General features: G+C 31.3%; 3 protein-coding genes across 3 annotated transcripts; 1 reads left to right on the top strand and 2 right to left on the bottom strand.

Moving 5' to 3' along the window:
• The first annotated feature begins 1970 nt into the window (after positions 1-1970).
• On the top strand, positions 1971-4003 carry LOC102581984 (dof zinc finger protein DOF5.7). The gene is made up of 3 exons (XM_006353211.2): positions 1971-2286; positions 2617-3008; positions 3365-4003. Exons 1-3 carry the CDS (start codon positions 2093-2095, stop codon positions 3916-3918), a joined length of 1140 nt encoding a protein of 379 aa, XP_006353273.1. The 5' UTR covers positions 1971-2092; the 3' UTR covers positions 3919-4003.
• A 5446-nt stretch (positions 4004-9449) lies between these two features.
• Positions 9450-11725, bottom strand: LOC102596665 (HVA22-like protein e). The gene is made up of 5 exons (XM_006353086.2): positions 11589-11725; positions 10999-11025; positions 10762-10884; positions 9900-10110; positions 9450-9680 (listed from the first exon to the last, which is right to left on the bottom strand). The coding sequence occupies exons 1-5, from the start codon at positions 11633-11635 to the stop codon at positions 9660-9662; spliced, it is 429 nt and encodes a 142-aa protein (XP_006353148.1). The 5' UTR covers positions 11636-11725; the 3' UTR covers positions 9450-9659.
• Positions 11726-13051: 1326 nt separating this feature from the next.
• LOC102596999 (kinesin KP1) lies at positions 13052-20134 on the bottom strand. Its single transcript, XM_006353087.2, has 19 exons — positions 19820-20134; positions 18501-18799; positions 18245-18416; positions 18070-18140; positions 17735-17918; positions 17062-17171; positions 16850-16949; positions 16685-16771; positions 16404-16580; positions 16049-16322; positions 15761-15922; positions 15440-15655; positions 15322-15359; positions 15064-15227; positions 14698-14949; positions 14507-14572; positions 14342-14416; positions 14100-14171; positions 13052-13831 (listed from the first exon to the last, which is right to left on the bottom strand). The coding sequence occupies exons 1-19, from the start codon at positions 20034-20036 to the stop codon at positions 13259-13261; spliced, it is 3309 nt and encodes a 1102-aa protein (XP_006353149.1). The 5' UTR covers positions 20037-20134; the 3' UTR covers positions 13052-13258.
• Between the last annotated feature and the right edge of the window lie 951 nt (positions 20135-21085).

Genomic DNA, 21085 nt, shown 5'->3' on the forward strand with positions numbered 1-21085 from the left:
CAATAATTGAACTTCAATTTCAAGAATATTGTTGAGTCTTGTGAATGATGGATGTGGATGGTCCTAATGTCACTTATTCACCTAAACATATAAAACGATAAAAAAATAATTGTATCTCAATATTGCATATACATTGCACGTGTATATTAAGTCTGAAAATACATATTCTTGTTGAGTTTTGAATTTATAGGTTCATAATTTTAGAAATGATAACTTATTAAGTTTTAAATAAATTATATAATTTTTATATGTATATATAATTTTTTTAGTACAAATATAAATTATTTTTGGTGCTAACGTTATTAAAAACTCATAATTAAAACTTTGATTTTGCCCACTAAAACATAATCAAAACATTAATTTTGTCGCAGATAGTAATGACAATAATTAATAATTGAACTTCAATTCCAAAAAAGAGCATATATATATGATAAAAATAAAAAATGCATAAGCCTTATTTTTCAAATTCCTCTTCGTTATAATCATCAACAAAATTTTATTACTAGAGATTAGAATTTTGAACTTATAAATCCTAAAGTTTAGAAATAATAACCTATTTTGTTTTGAATCAATTATATATATATATATTTTATTTTATTTTTATATTTTTATTTATTTATTTGCTAAAGTTAATTACTTAAAACCATAAATAAAACTGATTATGACCACATAAACTTAATCAAAATTATCCTCGATCATGTCATTTCATTTAAGTTCATCTCATGGGGGAGGAGTAGCAAAAAAATTCATATATACAATTATACATTTATGATTTTTTTTAAAAAGCAACAGACTTGTCTTTCAAATTCTTCTTTTGGTTATTATCATCAGCAAGATTCTTACTATTAGAGATTATAGTATATTCAAAAGTTTGAGTTTATAGTTTTTGAATTCAAAAAATTGGTAATTTGCTGAATTTTTGATAAATTATTCATATATATAAATTTCTTAGTTAAAATTTCTCTTAGTTTTTTTTTAAAAAAATTATGTCAAATTTATGATTAAAATTCTAATTTCCTTAATGATACAATCAACTTAATTAATCCAATATCTCACGTGTCTATTTTTTTTTAAAAAAAATCTACTTATTTACTCAATTACAGAGCCATCAATATTTAAGGGGTGTCAATATACATTATTCTACTGAAAAATTATATTATAATTGTATTTTCTCAACCTCTTCCCAGGTTAACTTATTTTTTAATATCTTGACTCTCAATAAAAATTCTGATTCCGCTTCATTATATTCACTTGATTATTTTTTTGGCTTCCCACTCAAAGTCCGGTAATCGATATTATAGTCCGATAAAATTCGAATATATGTCGGAAAGTTTCAGAGTAAAGCGCGTTTTAACAAAGGCGACTCCATAGAGGACTCGAATCAGAGACCTCTAATTAAGAATTAAAGAATACTTACTACTCCACCGCAACCCGATATTTACTCCATTGTTTGTTACCTCACAAACTACCTTCTACTTTACATTTGTACTCACTTACATATGAAAATCTCACCATTCTGCCTCATCTATCTCTGATCACCTAGTCTCTCTTTTGTCTTTTTATATATCCTTTCTCTTTCTATTACCTAAGAATATATAAATGTATATACCTTAGTCCCTTTTCTAGTGAGATCTCCTACCCCGCACCCCCCCCCACCCCACCCTCAACTCTCTTTCACATGTAACCTACTTTATTTATTCCATCACATCTCTATAACAATCAAACACAACTCATTTTTCTTTCTTTGTTAGTTTCTCTCTTCACAACAAAAAATAATAATATTAGAAAACAACTTCTTGATGAAGTTCACAAGCATCTATCAACATCTTCTCATCTTACAAAATTAAAAATCCATGCATGAAACCATTCAAAGAAATCTTTTACCTCTTCTAAAGGAAACTCAAACACAACTAAATTTTAATTTCCTCCACCTCTCTCCTTTTTATCATTTCTATTTATATATATATATATATATTTATTTAATTTTTTATACACTGTTCATTATTAGGGTTTGTTTACTAGCTAGCTAGCTCTTCTTCACACTCGAGAAAGAAGAAGAAGAAGAGTGAAGTCGCTAAAATCCTTTTATGTTATGATGAGTCAAGATAACAAAGACGAAAGCCAGAGTTCTGGTGGTGGTGATGGTAGTGGTGGTGGACCCATGGGGGCGAGGCCAAAAGAACAAGCTTTGAATTGTCCTAGATGTGATTCTCCCAACACCAAGTTTTGCTATTATAACAATTATAGTCTTTCGCAACCAAGACATTTCTGTAAGACTTGCAGAAGGTAAACTATTGAATTGTATGACCGTCTTATCAATTTTTATTTTTTATTTTTGCTTTTTGTGGTGGCTTATGAGGTTTAGAATTGCCATACACGCCTTTCCTGCTCTGATAACATTTTTGAATTATTATGATTTATTTCTATTTAAAAACTTTTATTAACTCTTGAACGTATAACCTTTTCATCTAATGTTTTTTTTTTCTTTTTTGAGTTTTTTTGTGAGATTTTGAATGGCGACACGCTTTACCTGCTCTGATAACATGTTTAATCTAAAAACTTATATTATTGGAAATATTGCTTTTTTAGTTACTTAATTATATTGTGTATTGACAGGTACTGGACTAAAGGGGGCGCTTTACGCAACGTTCCAATAGGTGGTGGTTGCAGGAAAAACAAGAAGATAAAGACTAGTTCATCTTCTTCAAGATTTTCTGGGGATTCAAAAGATACAATTAGTGGTTCTTCAGATATTGGTGGACTTAAATTTTTTCATGGTCTTTCACCAGCTATGGATTTTCAACTTGGAGGACTAAATTTTCCAAGATTGAGTAATAATACTTCAACATCAACAGTTGGTGGAAGTATTTTCAACCAATTTACTTCATTTGGTGAAAATTCAACTCCAAATATTGGATCAACTTCTTGTTTTAGTCTTGATCCTTCAGGAAGTTCTTTATTGGGATTCAATAATAATTTCCCTTTCTCAAGTTCTATGCTAAAACAAGGTAAGAATCAATTAATTCTCTTGTGTGTCATTACACGTCTTTAACGTGTGAGTCTGATTCTTTTTTATTATGTGTCAAACATGCGAAAGTTTTCTTTGGAATTTTTTAACACGACAACGGTGATGTTTAATTTGAACTTAATCAGCATATCTCGCGTGTTCTCATATCACGATGAAGTGTAAAACTCGAGGCTTTAGTGTCGTTTCCTCTCAGGCCTAATTATGACCTAAACACGTGAAATTTGAACCTACGACCTCTTATCTGTTCTAACAACATGTTAAGATGTAGGGGACTATACATCTTTTTAATTATAATTAATATACTCGTACTTACTTAATTATATTATGTTTGAACAGGTACTGATGGAGTTCAAGAAATGGGATCAATGGGAGTTCATCATGGTACAATGGCATCTTCTATAGAGTCTTTGAGTTCAATAAACCAAGATTTGCATTGGAAATTACAACAACAAAGATTGTCCATGCTATTTGGTGGTGAAAATCAAAAGGAAAACATTGTTTCATCATCAATCCCTCTTCATGATGATCAAAACCAAAATCAAAACCAAAACCAAATCCAAATCCAAAAGCCACAACCAATTTTGTTCCAAAATTTGGAGATTTCATCATCGAAACAACAAGAAGATCATCAAGAAACATTTGGAAACAACAATGTTGATTCAAGAAAAGATTGTAGTACTACTATGGGAAGTCATCATGGGAACAATTTGTCAACTGAATGGTTCTTTGATAACTCATTTGGTGTAAATCCAAATTCAACAAATAGCAACAACAACAACAACAACAATGGAAATGGAAATGCAAATGCAAATGATGATCAAAATGTCAACAATTGGAATAGTACTATTCAAGCTTGGAGCAATTTGAATCAATATAGTACACTACCTTAATTAATTAATTAGCTCTATTTTATTATGAGGTAAAAAAAAATCAAATTTATAATACTTATCTATTTAGGTCTATTTTTCTTTCAATTAGGAATTAGTATTTTATTTTTTTGGTATTTATGTTAAGTAAGACATCGATTTAAAGTTTTTAGTATTGAACTTATTGTAACTGTTTATGATTATAATGATGGTGGTTAATTTTTCAATATTGTTTGTTGCCTTGTTTGTTCTCATGTTCCACTAGTAGTTTTTAGTCCCACCACACACCTCCTCTTTTTTGTTTATATACATGTTGCTTCTTGTCCTTTAATATATAGTGAGTTAATAATAAAAAATACCTCTGAAATAATATTATCAGATTAATTGAGTAGATCGATAGCGATAGTCTAGTCAGTATTCAAGGTGTGTTTAATACACAATAACCATAATTTAGATAACAATATAGAATAACGGTGTAAAAGTCACAAAAAGTTAGTGATAATTCAGATATGATTTTGATCATTATATCGTATATAATCAAAAATGAATATTAATATGTTAATTCCATTATTATTATTATTATTATTATTTCTTGAATACATTTTTGGGATTGGTGATAGATTATTTTGTAGAGTCAGTAAAAAGATGGGAAACTTAATTGGGATATCTTTGATTTGTTATTGTATATATGTTGAGTCAGTCAGTATATATTCAGAAGTCCTTATTGTGTCAATGTGTCTCCCTCTATTATATATCAGGTAACCAATTCTCTGACTTCTTTATCTTATATATAAAAAAAATATTATTATTTTTTCCGTCTCAATTTATATAACAACATATATTAGACACAAATATGAATTAGCTGTGAAATTTATCATTAGATAGGCCCATATATATATGGTTTCATGATAATCTATCGCTAACTTGTTGTTCATGGTAATCTATCGTCAAAAAGGATTAACGAAGTATTTTTGTCATTTAGCAAGAGACGTTGTCCATCGCTAAAAAAAGACTTTTGAAATTTTTGGTCTAAACATTTCATAAGTATGATCTAGACTATAAAATCATACCGTTAAGTGTAAATGAGAAGCTTAAAGTTAAATTATTTCAAAAATATTGCACCATTTTATGTGATACACTACCAAAATTTTCTATGTCTCGGATGCTAAATTCCAACGAATCGCCTATAAGAAAATATTTATAATTTTTTTTTAGCGATTTTCTGATAGTGATTCACGTAAAATAGGAGAGATAAGTATGTGTGATAGAAATACAACAGTTACTGAGGTCCTTTCAGAGCCTAACCTGCTATTGTTTAACTTCAAGCCTATATAGTATTATGTATACACTGCTAGCTGCAGCTTTATTGTTCCCTATTCTCCATATAATTCTTTCTCTCACACACACACATTATGTGAGGTTTTATCATACTTCGATTTGTTTGTTTGGATTTGTTTATCTTACTTTTATTTTTAGGTCGTTCAGAAAGAATGTATGACAATTTTTAACTTTTTGTATGACATGTTTAAGACTATAAAATTAAAGATATTTTACGTATTTTTAGTTTAAAATCTTTTTTTTGTCAAATCAAAATCAGATAAATAAATTCCGTGATTTGTTGGTGTCTGATAAAGTGGTGGCTTGAAAGTGTAGTAAATGCATATATAAGACTGTCAACATTTTTGACTAAAAGGGTCATAAGAATCTATGAACTTGGGGTTCTTACAAGTTTATTTTTTCCCCTAGCTTTTCATGTACTTGGGTAATGTGCCCCATTCTCGAAGTTGAATATAGTATTTGAAGTTTATGAATTTTTTATAATAATTCTATAGAAAATGATTCACTTTAATCATTTTATTCAAAAAGATTAATCCTCTACTATCCTTCTAATAAAATTTCGAAGAAGCTCTTAATTAAATAATATTTCCCTCACATTTTAGTTTAACCCCCCCATCTCCCAAGAAAAAAGAAGAAGCTACCTAACGTTTTTATTCCATTCAAAGTGTGTTATGATTAAAGAAGGAAACACTCTTTATCAAACGATTGAGATTTTTAATTAATTAGTATGGTGTGTAATATATATGAGTACATATGGTCCTTTTGTGGATTTTTTATTTTGTTTTACTTTACAATAATATATCACTCGATTTTACAAGCGATTTTGAGAAAGTAAGATGTATATATGTAAACCTTAATTATCTGGCCTTATATCTTGTCTAAGATGACTAAATAGGTTATTATTTTCGAATGATCGATCCTCGACTCAAAATAAAAAATATTTTTTTGAAAGAAAAAAAAGTTTTATGTTAAGAGTGACACATACATAAACTTTTTTGAGCTTCATGGAACATTTCCACTTTCATCAAAAAGCAAAGATTAACAAGTTGAGACAAAATCTTAACCACCTTAAAAAGCTTCACAAACTTACGTAAGAATATAGCTTATATAACTATATTTTTAGGAACTTTAGAATTTCCATATATTCTACTTTTTTTTAGGACAAACTTTTTCTTTTCAAATTACTATTATAGACCTGCACTAGACGGTCAAAAGTTCGTTTCAAAATATTTGTCGAAACCTTTATCTTGTTCTCGATAACTATGCATCAGTAATCTACATTTAGATATCATAGAGTTATAACGAGTAAATACCAAATAAATATTTTTCTATACTATCAGTATAACAAAAAATATGAGTGATAACATGGTAGTTAATATTTTGATCGTATAAATATTTTTTTTATATACATGATAATATAATATATATTTTTGTTAACATAAAAATAAAAAATGAGGGGGTGGGGTGTGTGAATAACGTGAAAGACACTCTGGAAGAGAACTACAACTACAAATGTCAATTTAGAAATCTGCGTGAAATTCATGAATTATTATATGATAGAGAAACTATAATGTGCTTTTCAACTTCACGATAAATAAGTGGTATTTTTTTATTTTTTTTTAATAATTTAGAAAAAAATAAGTTTTTTTTTCTATCGTAATATGACAGTTAGGGTGATCGAGTAATAGTAGAGAGGTCAAGTAGTTTGTAAAATTAGTGTAGCAGGTAAAGTTGTTGTTATACGTAATTTGGAAGTCACGGTGGATTCAAACATTTGGAAACAACTTCTTGTAGAAATATATGGTAAGATTGTGTACACAATAGATCCTTGTGGTTTGATTTTTTTTAGACGCTCATATACTGAGAGCTTAGTACAGACGGTTAGTGTTGATGGTTGTACTAAGCTCATATAAAAAGCTTAGTACAGACGTTGCTCTTTTAATTAATCGAATCAGTAGATATCAAATATTTGATGGTTGTACCAAATAAAAATATATTCTTTGTAAAATTAAATTCTGGAATATTACTTTAAAAGTTTTAAAAAGCATCCATAAAAAAGGATGGGAAAAGGTATTTTTATGACTGAAATAACTAATTATAATACAAACAAATATACATTTTATGATAAAAATTAAAAGTTTAATTTTAGGTCTTTCTGAATATATTTATAATACTAATCAGATACTTTCAAGTTTGGATATTTAATTTTTTTTTTACAGGATCGGAACACCTACATGTTCTGCCTGATTAATAACTTGTGTAACATTAAATAAAATTTTGTAAAAATTCACTTCAAAATCCATATATTTGAAGAAAAATCAATTGACACACCATCTTCGATTCTATCATTACATGTTGTTTTCTTTGATCGGATCATCATATTATATGTAGTTGCTATTGGTTTTTTTTCTCATTATTTTCAACATGGTATTTTCGTCGCATTATTCTTTTTCACTTGATCGAGGTTCTTAAAATTGTGTCACATCACCTTTCTTATAATTCAGTGATGAGATTACACTGAATACGTTATTGTTATTTAACGTACCAAATAGAAATTGGACCATCCACAGAATTTTTTATTTTTCTAGTCTATTATTTGTTCATTAAACGTTTTCTACAATATGGGTTGGTACTTGGTATATAATCATTTTATTTTGTTTTCTTTCATTTTTTGTTCTTTTTTGCTACTAAAATGGTTAGTGTCCAAAACGAGAATAATGCATTGAATAACGTCATTTAATTTGGACACTTTGTGCAAAAAATTTTTTGTTAGTTCTGCAAAATTACAAAACACTATGTAATATCCCATTATTACAATTTTTGGACCTTTTCTAATTATATGAAAACAAACTTAAAAAATGTTATTTGGATTTGGGTTGCTCCACGAAAAAGATTCTTTTAATATCGAAAAATATCATTTAGTGGTCAATAAAGTAAACATATATGAAATATATAAAAGATTAGAGAGTTGATTTTAAGAAAAACATTGGGTAATGTCATATTTTAAGTTCATAACACTTATTGTTTGCTTTAATCTAGTATGTATATTTTATGCATTTGTCCTTTTATTACGTTATCATTGAGCTAATAATACATGTAGAAGTCCCACCGATCCTTGTTTTTGATCCATACTCCGTAATAGACGTCATGACTAAGACAACGGGTACCAGCTAAAACACACCGAAAAAATCGTCATGAAATTGGTAACGGAGTTCATCTACGCGGATGAATTTTGTTATGAATTTGTCGGTTTTGTATAATTTTATTCTTTCATCATAAAAATCTTGTAGTGTTTGAATTTGTGATGTATCGCAGTAAAGGAGTCTGACACGAGTATGTTTTTCTCTTGTAACGATTATTAAAGTGCGTGCATATTAATTAGTTTGAACATCACTATTTTCTGGTTATAGTTTGATGACCTATCTGTAGTAGGGGCCTTTAGTCTTTTGATTAGAATAGGATCGCATATTAGACCAAAGTTTTGAGCTTTTGTGGCCTACATTTTGTTGGGTTGAGCTTGGGGCCTTAAATTGGTTATTGGAGTTAAAACTATAACTTGTAGCCAAGGAAAATAAAATAAAATAAATGGTTATTTTATAAATATTACTTTATTTTCTCTTGTTCGGCCCATGTAGTTGGCCTTTCATTTACCTTTTATCTAAGGTTTATTTGGTGATTTATACAAATAATCTCGGAGGATGGAGGGTGATCTTGAATTTTTTACCACGTTTATTCCATGGATAAAATTATAAGATCGATTTTTTTAATTTTTCTCATGGAGTGAGTTGAGGTCAAAATTTCAAAATCGCTAATTTTCAAAGTTTTTTTTTTTTTGCAAGTCCATGATCTTTCTTGATAATATAACCTAGATTAGAGTGCACACTTCATTTGTTTTATATAATTCTTTTTAATGATAAGTGACGTTGAGACTCAAACTTAAAATTTATATGATCTATGCTATCATGTTAAATTATGTGCCTTATAACATGTATTCTATTAATTAAACCTCTAATGCTTTTTCTTTCTCGTTCTCTTTCTCGCTTTTCTACGACTATAATATATATCAACATTAACGAGAATTAACATCTTGCAATTAAACATGATTCATTGATTGTATAAGTTCTATTATATTATTATATCGGAGTATCGATTCAAATTTGAACAACACAATTCAAATTTAAGGACACAATTTTATAAATATATCCCATTAACATTGGCATTGACAACATTCACATATATAACTTATCAAATATCAAAAGTGGAGTTTTATATAATATAAAACTTGGTCCCTGTGCCAAAATTACAAAGTGGGAGCAAATATTATTGCACACCATATATTAAAATGTACAAGCCAAATATAACACTCTACAATATTTTTTTTTATTGTTAATTAACAAAACTAGTTAATCTTCATGATTTGTCACTCTTCAGTAAGCTTCATGCTCTCCCTGTTCAACATAAGTATATGTTATCAATAAATAAACTAAACAACTTGAATTATGAATAGTAGACTATATTAATTAATCACCTTACCGATAAAATTAGACAGTCGTTTAACATTTGCAATAATTTACAAAAATTTAAATTCATGAATTTTTTTCATTATTTTTTAAAATTTTGTATCAAATTAAAATCAGACAAACAATATAAATGGTTGATGAAGTTACCTTTTTGGGAGTGATGAAGTCCACAAATTTAGTCTTGGATTTGGCTTTAGGAGACTTGTTGTTATGTTGTGGTGATGATGATGATGATTCTCTATATCTCTTGATTATTTTTTCTCTTACAAATTTATCATATATAAATGCAGCTCCTCTGAATTGTGGAAAAACTAACCATGCCACAAATATCAACTTCACATCATACCATATTGGTATCCTATAATATATTTCCAAATAACAAAAAAAAAATGATGAATCACTTTTCTCAACCAAAAAAATTATTATTTCCTCCGTCTCAATTTATGTGATGATGTTTGACTTAGCATGAAGTTTAAGATAGAAAGACAGATTATTGAAGCTTGAAGGGTGTGTTTGGTAAGGGGAGGAAAAACGTTTTTTGATTTTTCAACTTTCCTATGTTTGATTGGTTAAAAAACATATTCTTTAGGCAAACGAGTTTTTTAAAAATAAGAAAAATTGACTCCCCAAATCAAAGTAGGAAAACAAGTTCCATAGGTACTGATATTTCAAGTTTATTATCTCCTCCACACATCCCAACGCCCCCACCACCCACCACCCCATCCTACCCCACAATGTTTTGCTAGTCAAACACTAAAAATGAGTAAGAAATCCACTTGTTTTTAAGATCAAACACACCCAACGTAAAGTCTACACCAAGTAATAAAGAAACAAGTGGGCAGTGGCTATAAATCATTTTATTAACAGTAAATTAAAAGTTTAAATGTAAATTGATTCTAAATATAAATTATTAATTTTTCAAACTGACTAAAAAATAAGTATCACATAAATTGAGACGGGAGAACAATATTTAAATTTTATTTTTTCATGAAGTTAAGAAGTTAATTACCATTCAAGAACATGTTGAAGGACCATCTCCATAAGAGTGAGAAAAGAATAAAAAATCCAATAAGCAAGCCATTGTTCATCATCCAATTTGTCACTAGTCTCAATTGCTACTACTGAAGCATACCTATTCAAATAAATTAAATCACCAAATTAAAAAAAAAATCATCCTAAAAAAATAATTTATAATGAAAAATAATAATTAATTCTCAGTATAAACATAATAATTTAAAACACTTACAAAGGATAGAGCAACATTGTCACTGGCCTGCAATATTTTAGTTCAAAATTAAAACAAATCACAAAGAGATATCTCAAAATATTATACCTTAATAAGATTATTTATAAACACATAATTTTACAAATTTCCACAAATATATTTCTTTCTTAAAATTTATATCCAGTCTTACATAAATTAAGACAGAGAAAATACTTTCTAAACTCTGTATCAAATCAAATCATAAACATACTATTTTCATTTACTTGTCGATTTTCGCAAATTAAGAGAGTTCCAAAATCATAACTAATAAGATTAATTTAGTAAAACAAACTCCTACTAAATACTTTTCACTCTCTTTTTTAGTCTATTTTTAAAAATATATTCTTTCCTTTTTAAACAACTCCTCAATTTTAATTTTTCACCTAACATATTTCAGACATTTCAATACATCCTTTTAACTTAATGACTAAAGATTCAAAAGTCATATTTACTTTCTTAAACTTCGTACTAAGTCAAAATAAGCCAAATAAATTGAAACATCGTAAAGCATATGATGATATGAAGTTTATATAGCAAAATCAAATAATTCAATAAATAAAAATAAAATTTACCCGGCTATAGTATGAAGATGACAAATCAAAGTCCAAAAATAACCCATAATTCTTCTTGATAACTCAAATTCTTCTGATCAAAATAAAAACCTTATAATATAATATTAATAAGAAGAAGAGAAAGTAAATGGAAAGCTTACAAGAAGAAGAAAGAAGATAGACAAAATTAGGATTACAATATATTGTCAATTAATTTAATTTAAAGAGACTATATCTGTGGACACAAAGTTTTATATTAAAAAAAATAATTAAAAAATTAGACACGTGTCAGTACCTAAGATGGTAGGTCGATATCAAGTTTTTACTTTATCGTAGTGTGTTTTAGGTTGGCCACCGGCCACATCGGTATTTAATTGTATTAAAAGTAGCAACTTTATATTATCTAGAATTTTACTTTTTTCATTTTTCGAGAAAGACGTGATTGATATTTGTATAGAGATTCGATTAAAATTTTATATTAAGAGCATGATGCTTTTTAATAAAAGACGATGAAATACTATTTATCACTCTGCTTCGACTCGATGGTAGATCAATTTCTAAATATTATTGTTGCCGTGAGACTTACGATAGCTTGTATGTTGCCTCATAAATAATTGCAATTTGTGCTTTACTCTAAGGTCCCATAAAAAAGTTACACATGGTTATGATGAAGTCACACAGGGGGGCCAACCAAATATTTTAAGGGCAAGTTGGTCATCTTTTTATTTTTTATTCGATATTTATATTGAGATTTTAACTAATTTAACTTTACATTTTCTGCATCGGGGTATTTATAATAACATGTCTAGTATAATTTCACTAGTAAAATTTGTCGAAATGAGTGACTAAATGCCTAATAAAAAACAAGCTTGTGGGAGAACGAGAGATCATAAGACACATTTCATACAAGGAGGTACGCGATCGGGGAAATTTTGTTGAATGTCGATTATACAAAAATATATGTTATATAGGTTGATTCTAATTTTTGCTGCCTGTTGGATTTCTCTAGAAGAAATAAGAAAGAAAAACCAATCAAAATTTGAGTTTGAATCTTTGAGATTAATTCATTTCTCAACTAATTTTGATCAAAGAAAATTGAGTGAATTGAACTCATTTTTAGCGGTCATCTGGACATAAAAATTGTGAAATTTGAAGAAATGTAGAATTTGTTCTTCAATTTATAAGATAATCAGAAACTGAGTTGTATTTGGACATTAATATAAATTAGAGTTGTTTTTGAATTTTTGTGAGTGACTTAAAGTAATAATTGTGAAACGGCCTTTTGGAGTTATTTGAATTCCTGAAAATTGTAACAATTCTATGTCCCAACAGTTTGCCAGGACAAAAAATGTGAAAAATATCCAGGGTGAAAACAAGCACAAATTTCAGATATAATTCAACTTTAGATCAATCATACACTTTTTATATCAATCTTAAAAATGAGATACAATATGCAAGTAGATTAATAAAACATACAGATACAGTAATCTACCAAGCTGCACTTAAAATGGCATATACATAATGCACCAAACAATTTAAGAAAAATGCACCACAAACCAATCAAAACATATACTAATGTCAAGTTAAATGTAGTTGTGAAGACAACAAGAATGCAAGTTGGCTTCTTTGGCTTCTGCTGACTGTTTTTTTGTTGCTTATAACCGTGGTGTCGAGGCCAACATTTATGTTCACTATCTTGTCCACATCCTTTTCTTGGCGTCCCTCTCTTTAACTGCCTGAACGGTCTCTCTGCTCGCTTTGTTACGAATCAATGGCCTTTGAGCATTGGTGGCAGTTGTGGTAGTTGGCTTCATTCCTCTTGTAACTGGTCTAGGGGGATCAGATTGCCTGGTCCTTCTATCGTTAGCTGATATGGCAGGAGTAACATTTTTCTCTACTTCACCATTTCTAGACAAACGTTTCCTTCTGGCCTCTTGAAGGTAATCCTGTTCAGTCCTGTCATGTATCGAAGTTGGCAACACACCGTTGTTCTCTGCTTCACTATTAGTTGACAAACGCTTTCGCCTAACTTGTTGGACTGTGTCCTTTCCCTTCAGCAAATTAGACCCCTGACTTGCCTGACGGTTGATAGCATTTGAGCTCTTCAAAATACGTTGCTCAATGTCACTTGTTAAATCGTCTCTGCTAGAACATTTGCTGCTTTCAAGTGGGCTTGATCTTGAAGACTTGGTGGCATCAGAATCTGCAACCATGCATGCTAACTGTTGTTCTTGCTCCTTGATCTTGTCTTCAAGTTCCTTAATCTGGAAGTGTAAGAGTACATAACGTTTTTTTCATTTCATCAAAGCTTTGCCAAGAGTTTTATAGCGGAGAAATACAAGCAATCCCACAAGTGGGGTTTGGTGAGGGTAGTGTGTACGCAGACCTTACCCCTACCTTGGGAATGTAGAGAGGTTGTTACCGATAGAACCTCGGCTTGTAGGGGGAGAAATCAAAGTCCATAATACACTTAAAAATATGTTACATTTCACTCTTGAAATGTCAGTATTACAGAAGATGAAAGCAACAAACCTTCTGACGGAGTAGAATGCACTCCTGTGCGTTCTGTTCTTTTGCTTTCAGCGTTTCCTCAAGCTCTTCAACCTGAAAAAAAACAAGAATTTTAGATTCTTGCTAATTTCTACGGGAACCTTCAAGTTGGTAATTGTTGAGAAAACAATTGAATAATAAAAGTGTGCTCTCTCTAACAGCTTAAAAACTTTTAGATGAAATGGTCACACATTTCAATAGTAATATGCTTGAAGAATAAGAACCTTATGTTGAAGGATGTCAGACTGAGACACAAACTCGTGCTCTCGCTCTTTTAGCTTGTCCTCGAGATCCTTGACCTGATTTTATGTGCATATAACAAATAAACTTGTGAATATCCAATGTGCCTGTTGAGAATTCTCTATACTGAAACAGACAATGGGAAGAACCTTATTGTTGAAGCTTTCAGACTCAAATTGCTGCTGCTGTCTCATCTTGTTCTCTAGCTCTGAGATCTTTAATCAATACAAAAGTGAAATCAGAACGATAAGCAAAACATTAGGATATTAAAAATAGATCATAGAACAAAGCTCAATCAACATCTGTAACTAAGCTGAATTTGATTTTGATTAAAGGGAACCTTCTGTTGAAGAGTAGCACAAGTTTCTTCACGTCCCTTCAACCTCTCTGAAAGCTGTGAAAGTTGTTTTTCCGATTGGCCATGTAATGATGTCTTTAAATTGAGCTGGCTTTCCAGTTCCTTAATCTTATCCTGTTGAGTTTTGTTAACATGTTCCTTCCCTTTAGCCTTACTCTCTAAGTTCTGTAGGCTTTCCTCAAGTTTCTTCAAGGATTCGTCTTTAGATTTAGTTTCCTGCTTCGCTCTGTCAAGCTGCCAACCAAAAAAGGAGATGAGGATTATTGTAACTGGTTGAGTAGAATTCTGTACAAAGAATTCTCATAGGCATATGAACAAAAAACAACACTAGGAAAACATTCTACAAACCATGGTTTTCAACTTTTGGATCTCGCCGGTATCAACTTGTTTTCTTACAGGACCTAACTCAACTCCTCTAACTCTTGTAGCAAAGTTCAATGAACTTATAGTTTCACTTAAGTCCTTATCAGACGGGCTGATCTGTACAAACATCAATGCTTTTGAATCCCCACCTGCAGGGAAGACGGTGAACTTTGAAAATCAGGAATCTTACAGCTTTGAACACTATGGTGTTTTTGGAAACCAGACTTCGAACTATTTGATTACCTAATGAATCTTGGAGTAGATGTGTCAACTTGGAGTTTCTGGTGAAAAAGATAAAATGTCAGGATGCATATTCAATGGCCCAACGGAAACCTACATACAGCCAAGATCACATTGTTACCTGTATGGAATATGGCTGCTTCTATTTGCTAAAGCTGATATCACATCTCCTAGAGCGGAAAGTGACCTATTGATATTTTGAGCTTCCTTCAGTCTCTCACCTTGGACATCAGTCTTCGCAAGCCTCTCACTACCAGCTAAATCCACAAGCCAAAGCTTGCTCTTTGTGCATTCACCGTCGATCAAGTTCTTGGCTGTTACCATAATACAAAGCATGCTGAAAAAAAGTGGACAAGATTAACCAAAAAAAAATTAGTCAGTTGGTAAAAGCAAATCAGTGAAAATGCAATAAGAGGCCAATTAGAAACTCAATCTATCTTACCAGTGAGAACGGCTACTGTGCTCATTCACATTGTTGGATCCAACAGCCCGTGCACTACTTCCAGTCTGCAGCACATTCCAGACTTCTTCTATATTTTCTACTTTGGCTTCCACAAGTCCTGGAATGTGATGAAGCCCTTCCGGAGCTTGTTTTATCTCCAACCTAAAATGATTCCACAAAATAAAAGTTGAATTAATTAGAGAGAGCAGAAATTTTATGGTGTCAAGCATAACAACATTTCATTTATAGCACATAAGCTACAGGCTCCTATATAATAAAGAACTTTACTTTTTTGATGTTGTCGGTGGAGCTAATAGGTCCCTGATCTGTTCATTGTAGACTTCAAGCACACTGACTGATATGTCATAGGTGAAAGTTTCATTCCTCTCCTTCGCAATTTTAAACAATTCTTCAAGAGTCCGATAGTTGACTCCTCTGTTTCCTTTTGTACCCTCCATGGTGAACGTTTTTCCCGTTCCCGTTTGTCCATAAGCAAAGATACATACGTTGTAACCATCTAAAACTGAAATGACCATTGGTGAAGCATCGGCATAGACATCACCTGTTAAAAAGACAATGATACTATTAGAAGGAGAACACCTTTTCTACTATTTGTTCTTCTCAATCTTGTATAGGGGAACACCTTGATCATCTCTGGGTGTGTAGACACGGTCAAATTTAAATGTCTTTTTCGTGGAGCTGCCATTTAAGATTCCAAGTTCTCCATCCTTGGCGACATCAAAGTCTATGACCGTTGAGCATCCATCTGAGACTTCAGCTTTGCTTAATGGACGGCAGCGGCAAAATACTCTGATATTCCCTGGAAAAGGTGGCTTACCATGAGTAAGTTAACAAAAAGGAAGTATGATTCTATTTACTTCCATCAATGATTCAATGAAATGTTTAATGGAAAAAACATTGCACCTTTTGCCTCTTGAACTTCATTGAAGAGCTTTCTTCTCTTAGCTTGCTCGTCGTTGTACTTCATCTTAAGATCTTCATATTGCTCAACTGCAGATCATAAAAAGTGATTCGTTCAGTTCGTGATCAGTGTCAAGTTATGCGATTTAAGAATAATCCAAAACTAACCCAGTGACTGAACTGCCGAGACCATTTTATTCAGATCAGGGATTGAGTCTGTACACTCGTGCGCATCGCGAGAGAGCTGGGAGTGCTCCTGCTTCATTATCTGCATGATTTCTTCCAGAATATTAAATATGCATTTACTTTGAGAATACATTGATAAACTCTAAGAAAGTACAAAGTTATCACTGTATTTTCATGATGAATTTCAGAAGTACCTTTACTTTCATCTCGAGATCATTGATTGCCATGTGCCAATAGTTCTTGTCGCGCTCGTACTTGGTTGAGATTTCTGTAATAGTCTTAGCTTGCTCCTCGAATTTCTGATCTGTTAAAGGTTAACATTGCTTAAAATTATTCTTCAAAAACTAAAGATAATGTCATAAACTCACCAATAAAGTAAAGAATAGCTCCCCCTAACCACCTATAACTGGACTCTGTGCACTAAAATCAGATAGCAAACTCAAATTAGTAGTTTCTCCATTATCACATCTATGGAAATTGGCATGCAAAAGGCCTTTTGTACTTCCATTTTCTACCATCACTAGTTAACGTTGAAGGTTACCTTGAACTTCACTCATTCTTTGGTACAAAGAGAAGGTAGGAATGATTCTTTAAGATTCTATAACACACCAAACAGGAAATCTAACTAAGAAGTATTAAAGACCAGATATATGTAAAATGAGAAATGATCTTAATGTAGGAAGTAGACATGGCTAGACAAAACTACTCTTTCTGGAAGGCTATAAAGGCCATTTATATTGACATTTAAAGAATGTTTTGTTCCACCACTTCAAACGGCAGCATAAATATTCTGGTAATATTTTCAAGATCTACAAGAGAAGCCTTGAAATGGTTCTCAGAAATAGATGTTATTTTCATATCTCTTACCAAGTGAGTAGGTATGAAATGTCTTATTGTCCAGCTCCATCCTAACCTTCTCTAGTTGCTGGTTAGCTGCAGTATAAGACATCCAAGATTGATAACATTCATCTGTCTTGCGCTTCAACAATTCACCAAGCTCCTGTATCTTATTCTCATACTTGGCTGTTGACTGCAATCGTGCCACTTTTTTCTGCATTTATCCAAGCGATCAAGAAATAGACATTAAAATTTCATTAGTCTTAGGATGTGTATGGTATGGAGGAAAATAATTTATGGAAAATGTTTTCCATACCAAAACACATCCTTACTGGTGAAGGTTTTCAGCACCTATTATGTCATACCTGTGCTGATGGAAAATCTATCTCGGTTGCACAGTTTTTGCATGTAAGACGATCATGTTCTGCTTGAGAAGCTGCAGTTCAGTCAAAGAGAGCTACATAAAATTAGTTCTTCCTCAACCCTTCTAATCCCACTCAACAAAATACTCAAATAGTTAGAGGCAAATAGGAAAAATACCTGATGCTTTTGGAGCTTTTCTTATGCAAATTCCACTAACCACGGGACTGCCAATAATTCCTTCAAATTTTATCAAAAGTATCCCATTCTCTTTGATGGAAACCCTTGAGTCAACAAATTGTAGCGGTTTATTGGCTCCAACAACAGAGAAGATGTCAAAATCAGACAGAACCTGCATATTGTTACAACTTCTCAATTCCAAATTTCAACATATAAGCACCAAAAGCTAACTCTTTTAATGCTCAAATCAACTTACCTTCTCATCTTGTAGAAAGACATTGAACACTCGCATTCCTTTAGGCCCATTTACATTTATTATCTCGACAAAATGAAGATCAATAAAGTAATTTCCTGGTGTAAGATTGTCAATCTGATAACAGAAGTTTCCTAATCTTGCTGACTGGTAAATGAAAGCATGTTCACCTCCCTCTGTAATGAACTCCTCCGTTTGAAATGGTTCTCCACCTTGGTAAAAATTGTCAGCCAGAAAGCTCAGACTGGAGTCCAACTCCACTGACGTCTCCGATCCAGCATTAACAAAAAGCACAAGGTCCTCTAATTTCAACAAACCATGTAAGCATATATGAGTCTAACTAAAGTAGCCTCAAAAGATAAAAGGTGAAGAGAAGAGAAGGACTAAGAGGATAAAACAATGTGAATAATACATGAAATTATTTCATAACAATATATAATATCCCCTTTGGTTTGTTTTCTGAAACATACAGATGATTAACCTATATCGAGTCATAATCCCAACATCATATAGAAAATTCAGTTTCCTTCTGAAGAATAGGTTTCATCCAACAAAGGAGCAAAATTTATCTTTTTTTCCACATTCTTACAAAAACAACATATCCAATGTAATCCCACAAGTGAGGTTTGGGAAGGGTAGATTTCACGCACACCTTACACCTCTACCTCTACCTTGGGAGGTATAGAGGGGTTTTTTGATAGACCCTCAGCTTTGGAAAAGCATATCAAAACAAATCGAAAAAGAAATAACGGAAGTAAAGAGATAATGGTAAAATACTAAGCATGACAAAGCATTCTAAAAAAGGAACAGTAACTACAACAAAATAGTGCTACAATATATGAACTTATCAGTCATAGATTTGTAATTTGGACCTGCAGTTTTGAGGTCCAAATCAACAAATTAGGTAAATGTAATCTGTATAAAACCGTATACGATATGGAAAAGTTCATTTTTCAGCAAAAGTTTAGTGTATTTCATCCCTGGACCAAGTACTGATACTCATCTCACAACAATTCAGAAATGGTACAACAACAACAACAACATACTCACTGTAATCCCACGAGTGGGATCTGAGGAGGATGGTGTGTACGCAGACCTTACCCCTACTGTTTCCTACACCCTCCACTCAAGTAAAGCAATTCAGAAATGTTACTTTTAAAAAAAAAAGTCTTTTAACATATAGATATTAAATTACAAGTCTATTTAACAAAAAAATGAACTCAAAATCTCCACTTTCCTGTGAAACAAGTAATTTTACATATAGGAAGATCCCATTATACAAACAATTAAGAAAATCGAAGAGATTAATGATTTTTTCGAACCTGTACAGCTGGATCTAGTAAACCCACTTGGGATTAGTCTTGAACCCGAGTCACAGACCATCGAATCGGCTAAAAATTGAAAATTTTCATCTTGGTCAATGGCAGAAACTGCAGTTTCTTGATGCAAGGGTTTTTCTTCCCATTCAAAATTACTGGGTAAATCTGGAAAAGGGGTTTCTGGGTTTTGCTCAAAAGGGTTAAATTGAATGTCATCCATGAGAGAAAATTGTAATAGGTGTCTGAAAATCCGAGAATCTTGAAAAAAAAAACTTAAAAGGTTTCTTCAATGGCGGAAATGTTTGATTCAAAATTTCAATCTTGTGACCGTTCAAAAAAGGAGAAGAAGATGATTACCGTTACTTTTGAAGTTGTTGGGTCAATTTTGGGCCTATCTGAATTGGGCCGGGTAAGTCCAAGTGATTTGATTTTGGGCTTGAATGTTGTAACAACGCCGGTTTTACATCAACTATACGGTACGTGTATTATGACCTCGACTAATCAGGTTTTACATTACGTAAGATTCAATAAAGTGAAAAATGTTTCCGCTAAGGTTTTTTTTTTGTTCTTGAGGCTTGAACTTGAAACATTTGATTAGAGTGAAGGAATTCTATTCTTATGAAACTAATGTCACTAGTAAATTGGATCAATTTGTCAAATTTTTATTGGAGTTATAATCATATTTTCTATTTCAAACTTTTTATGTTTGGGAACTTTAAAATGAAAATATTAGATTTGATTAAGTATTGTAATTTTTGGGGATTTAATCTAAAACAAAATCATACCAAGATTTTGTTGGATGATTTTGTTTGACCAAGATTGAATGTTATTTAGAAGTCATACATAATTTTTTTGGTAATAGCTCTAAAATTATATTGATATGGCATTTCATACCATGAAACTATCAATCTTCAAGATATTGCGTATAAAGAGAAAGATAGCTAGTCTTTTTGGGCGACCGAGAATGATATGTAGAAAGGATCAAGGAGAATCCTATTCTAAAGGAAAAGGAGGAGGAGATAGCTTTTGGGGCAAATAGTTACGAGATAAATAATGAGACAAAGGAGAACACTTAAACGAGTTAGCCAAATAACAAAGAATATGTACACAAAAAGAATACCTAGGACTAATGAGATCACCTTCTAAGTAGCTATTGTCATTATCATCAACCACAATCATTATCATTGTCAATCACTATAAGTTGTTATTACTATCTCTAATCACCATTTACGATCATAATCATCAATCACTTTTGATAATCACGATGTT

The sequence above is a fragment of the Solanum tuberosum genome, unplaced genomic scaffold, assembly GCF_000226075.1.
Source record: "Solanum tuberosum cultivar DM 1-3 516 R44 unplaced genomic scaffold, SolTub_3.0 scf00152, whole genome shotgun sequence".
NCBI lineage: Eukaryota > Viridiplantae > Streptophyta > Magnoliopsida > Solanales > Solanaceae > Solanum > Solanum tuberosum.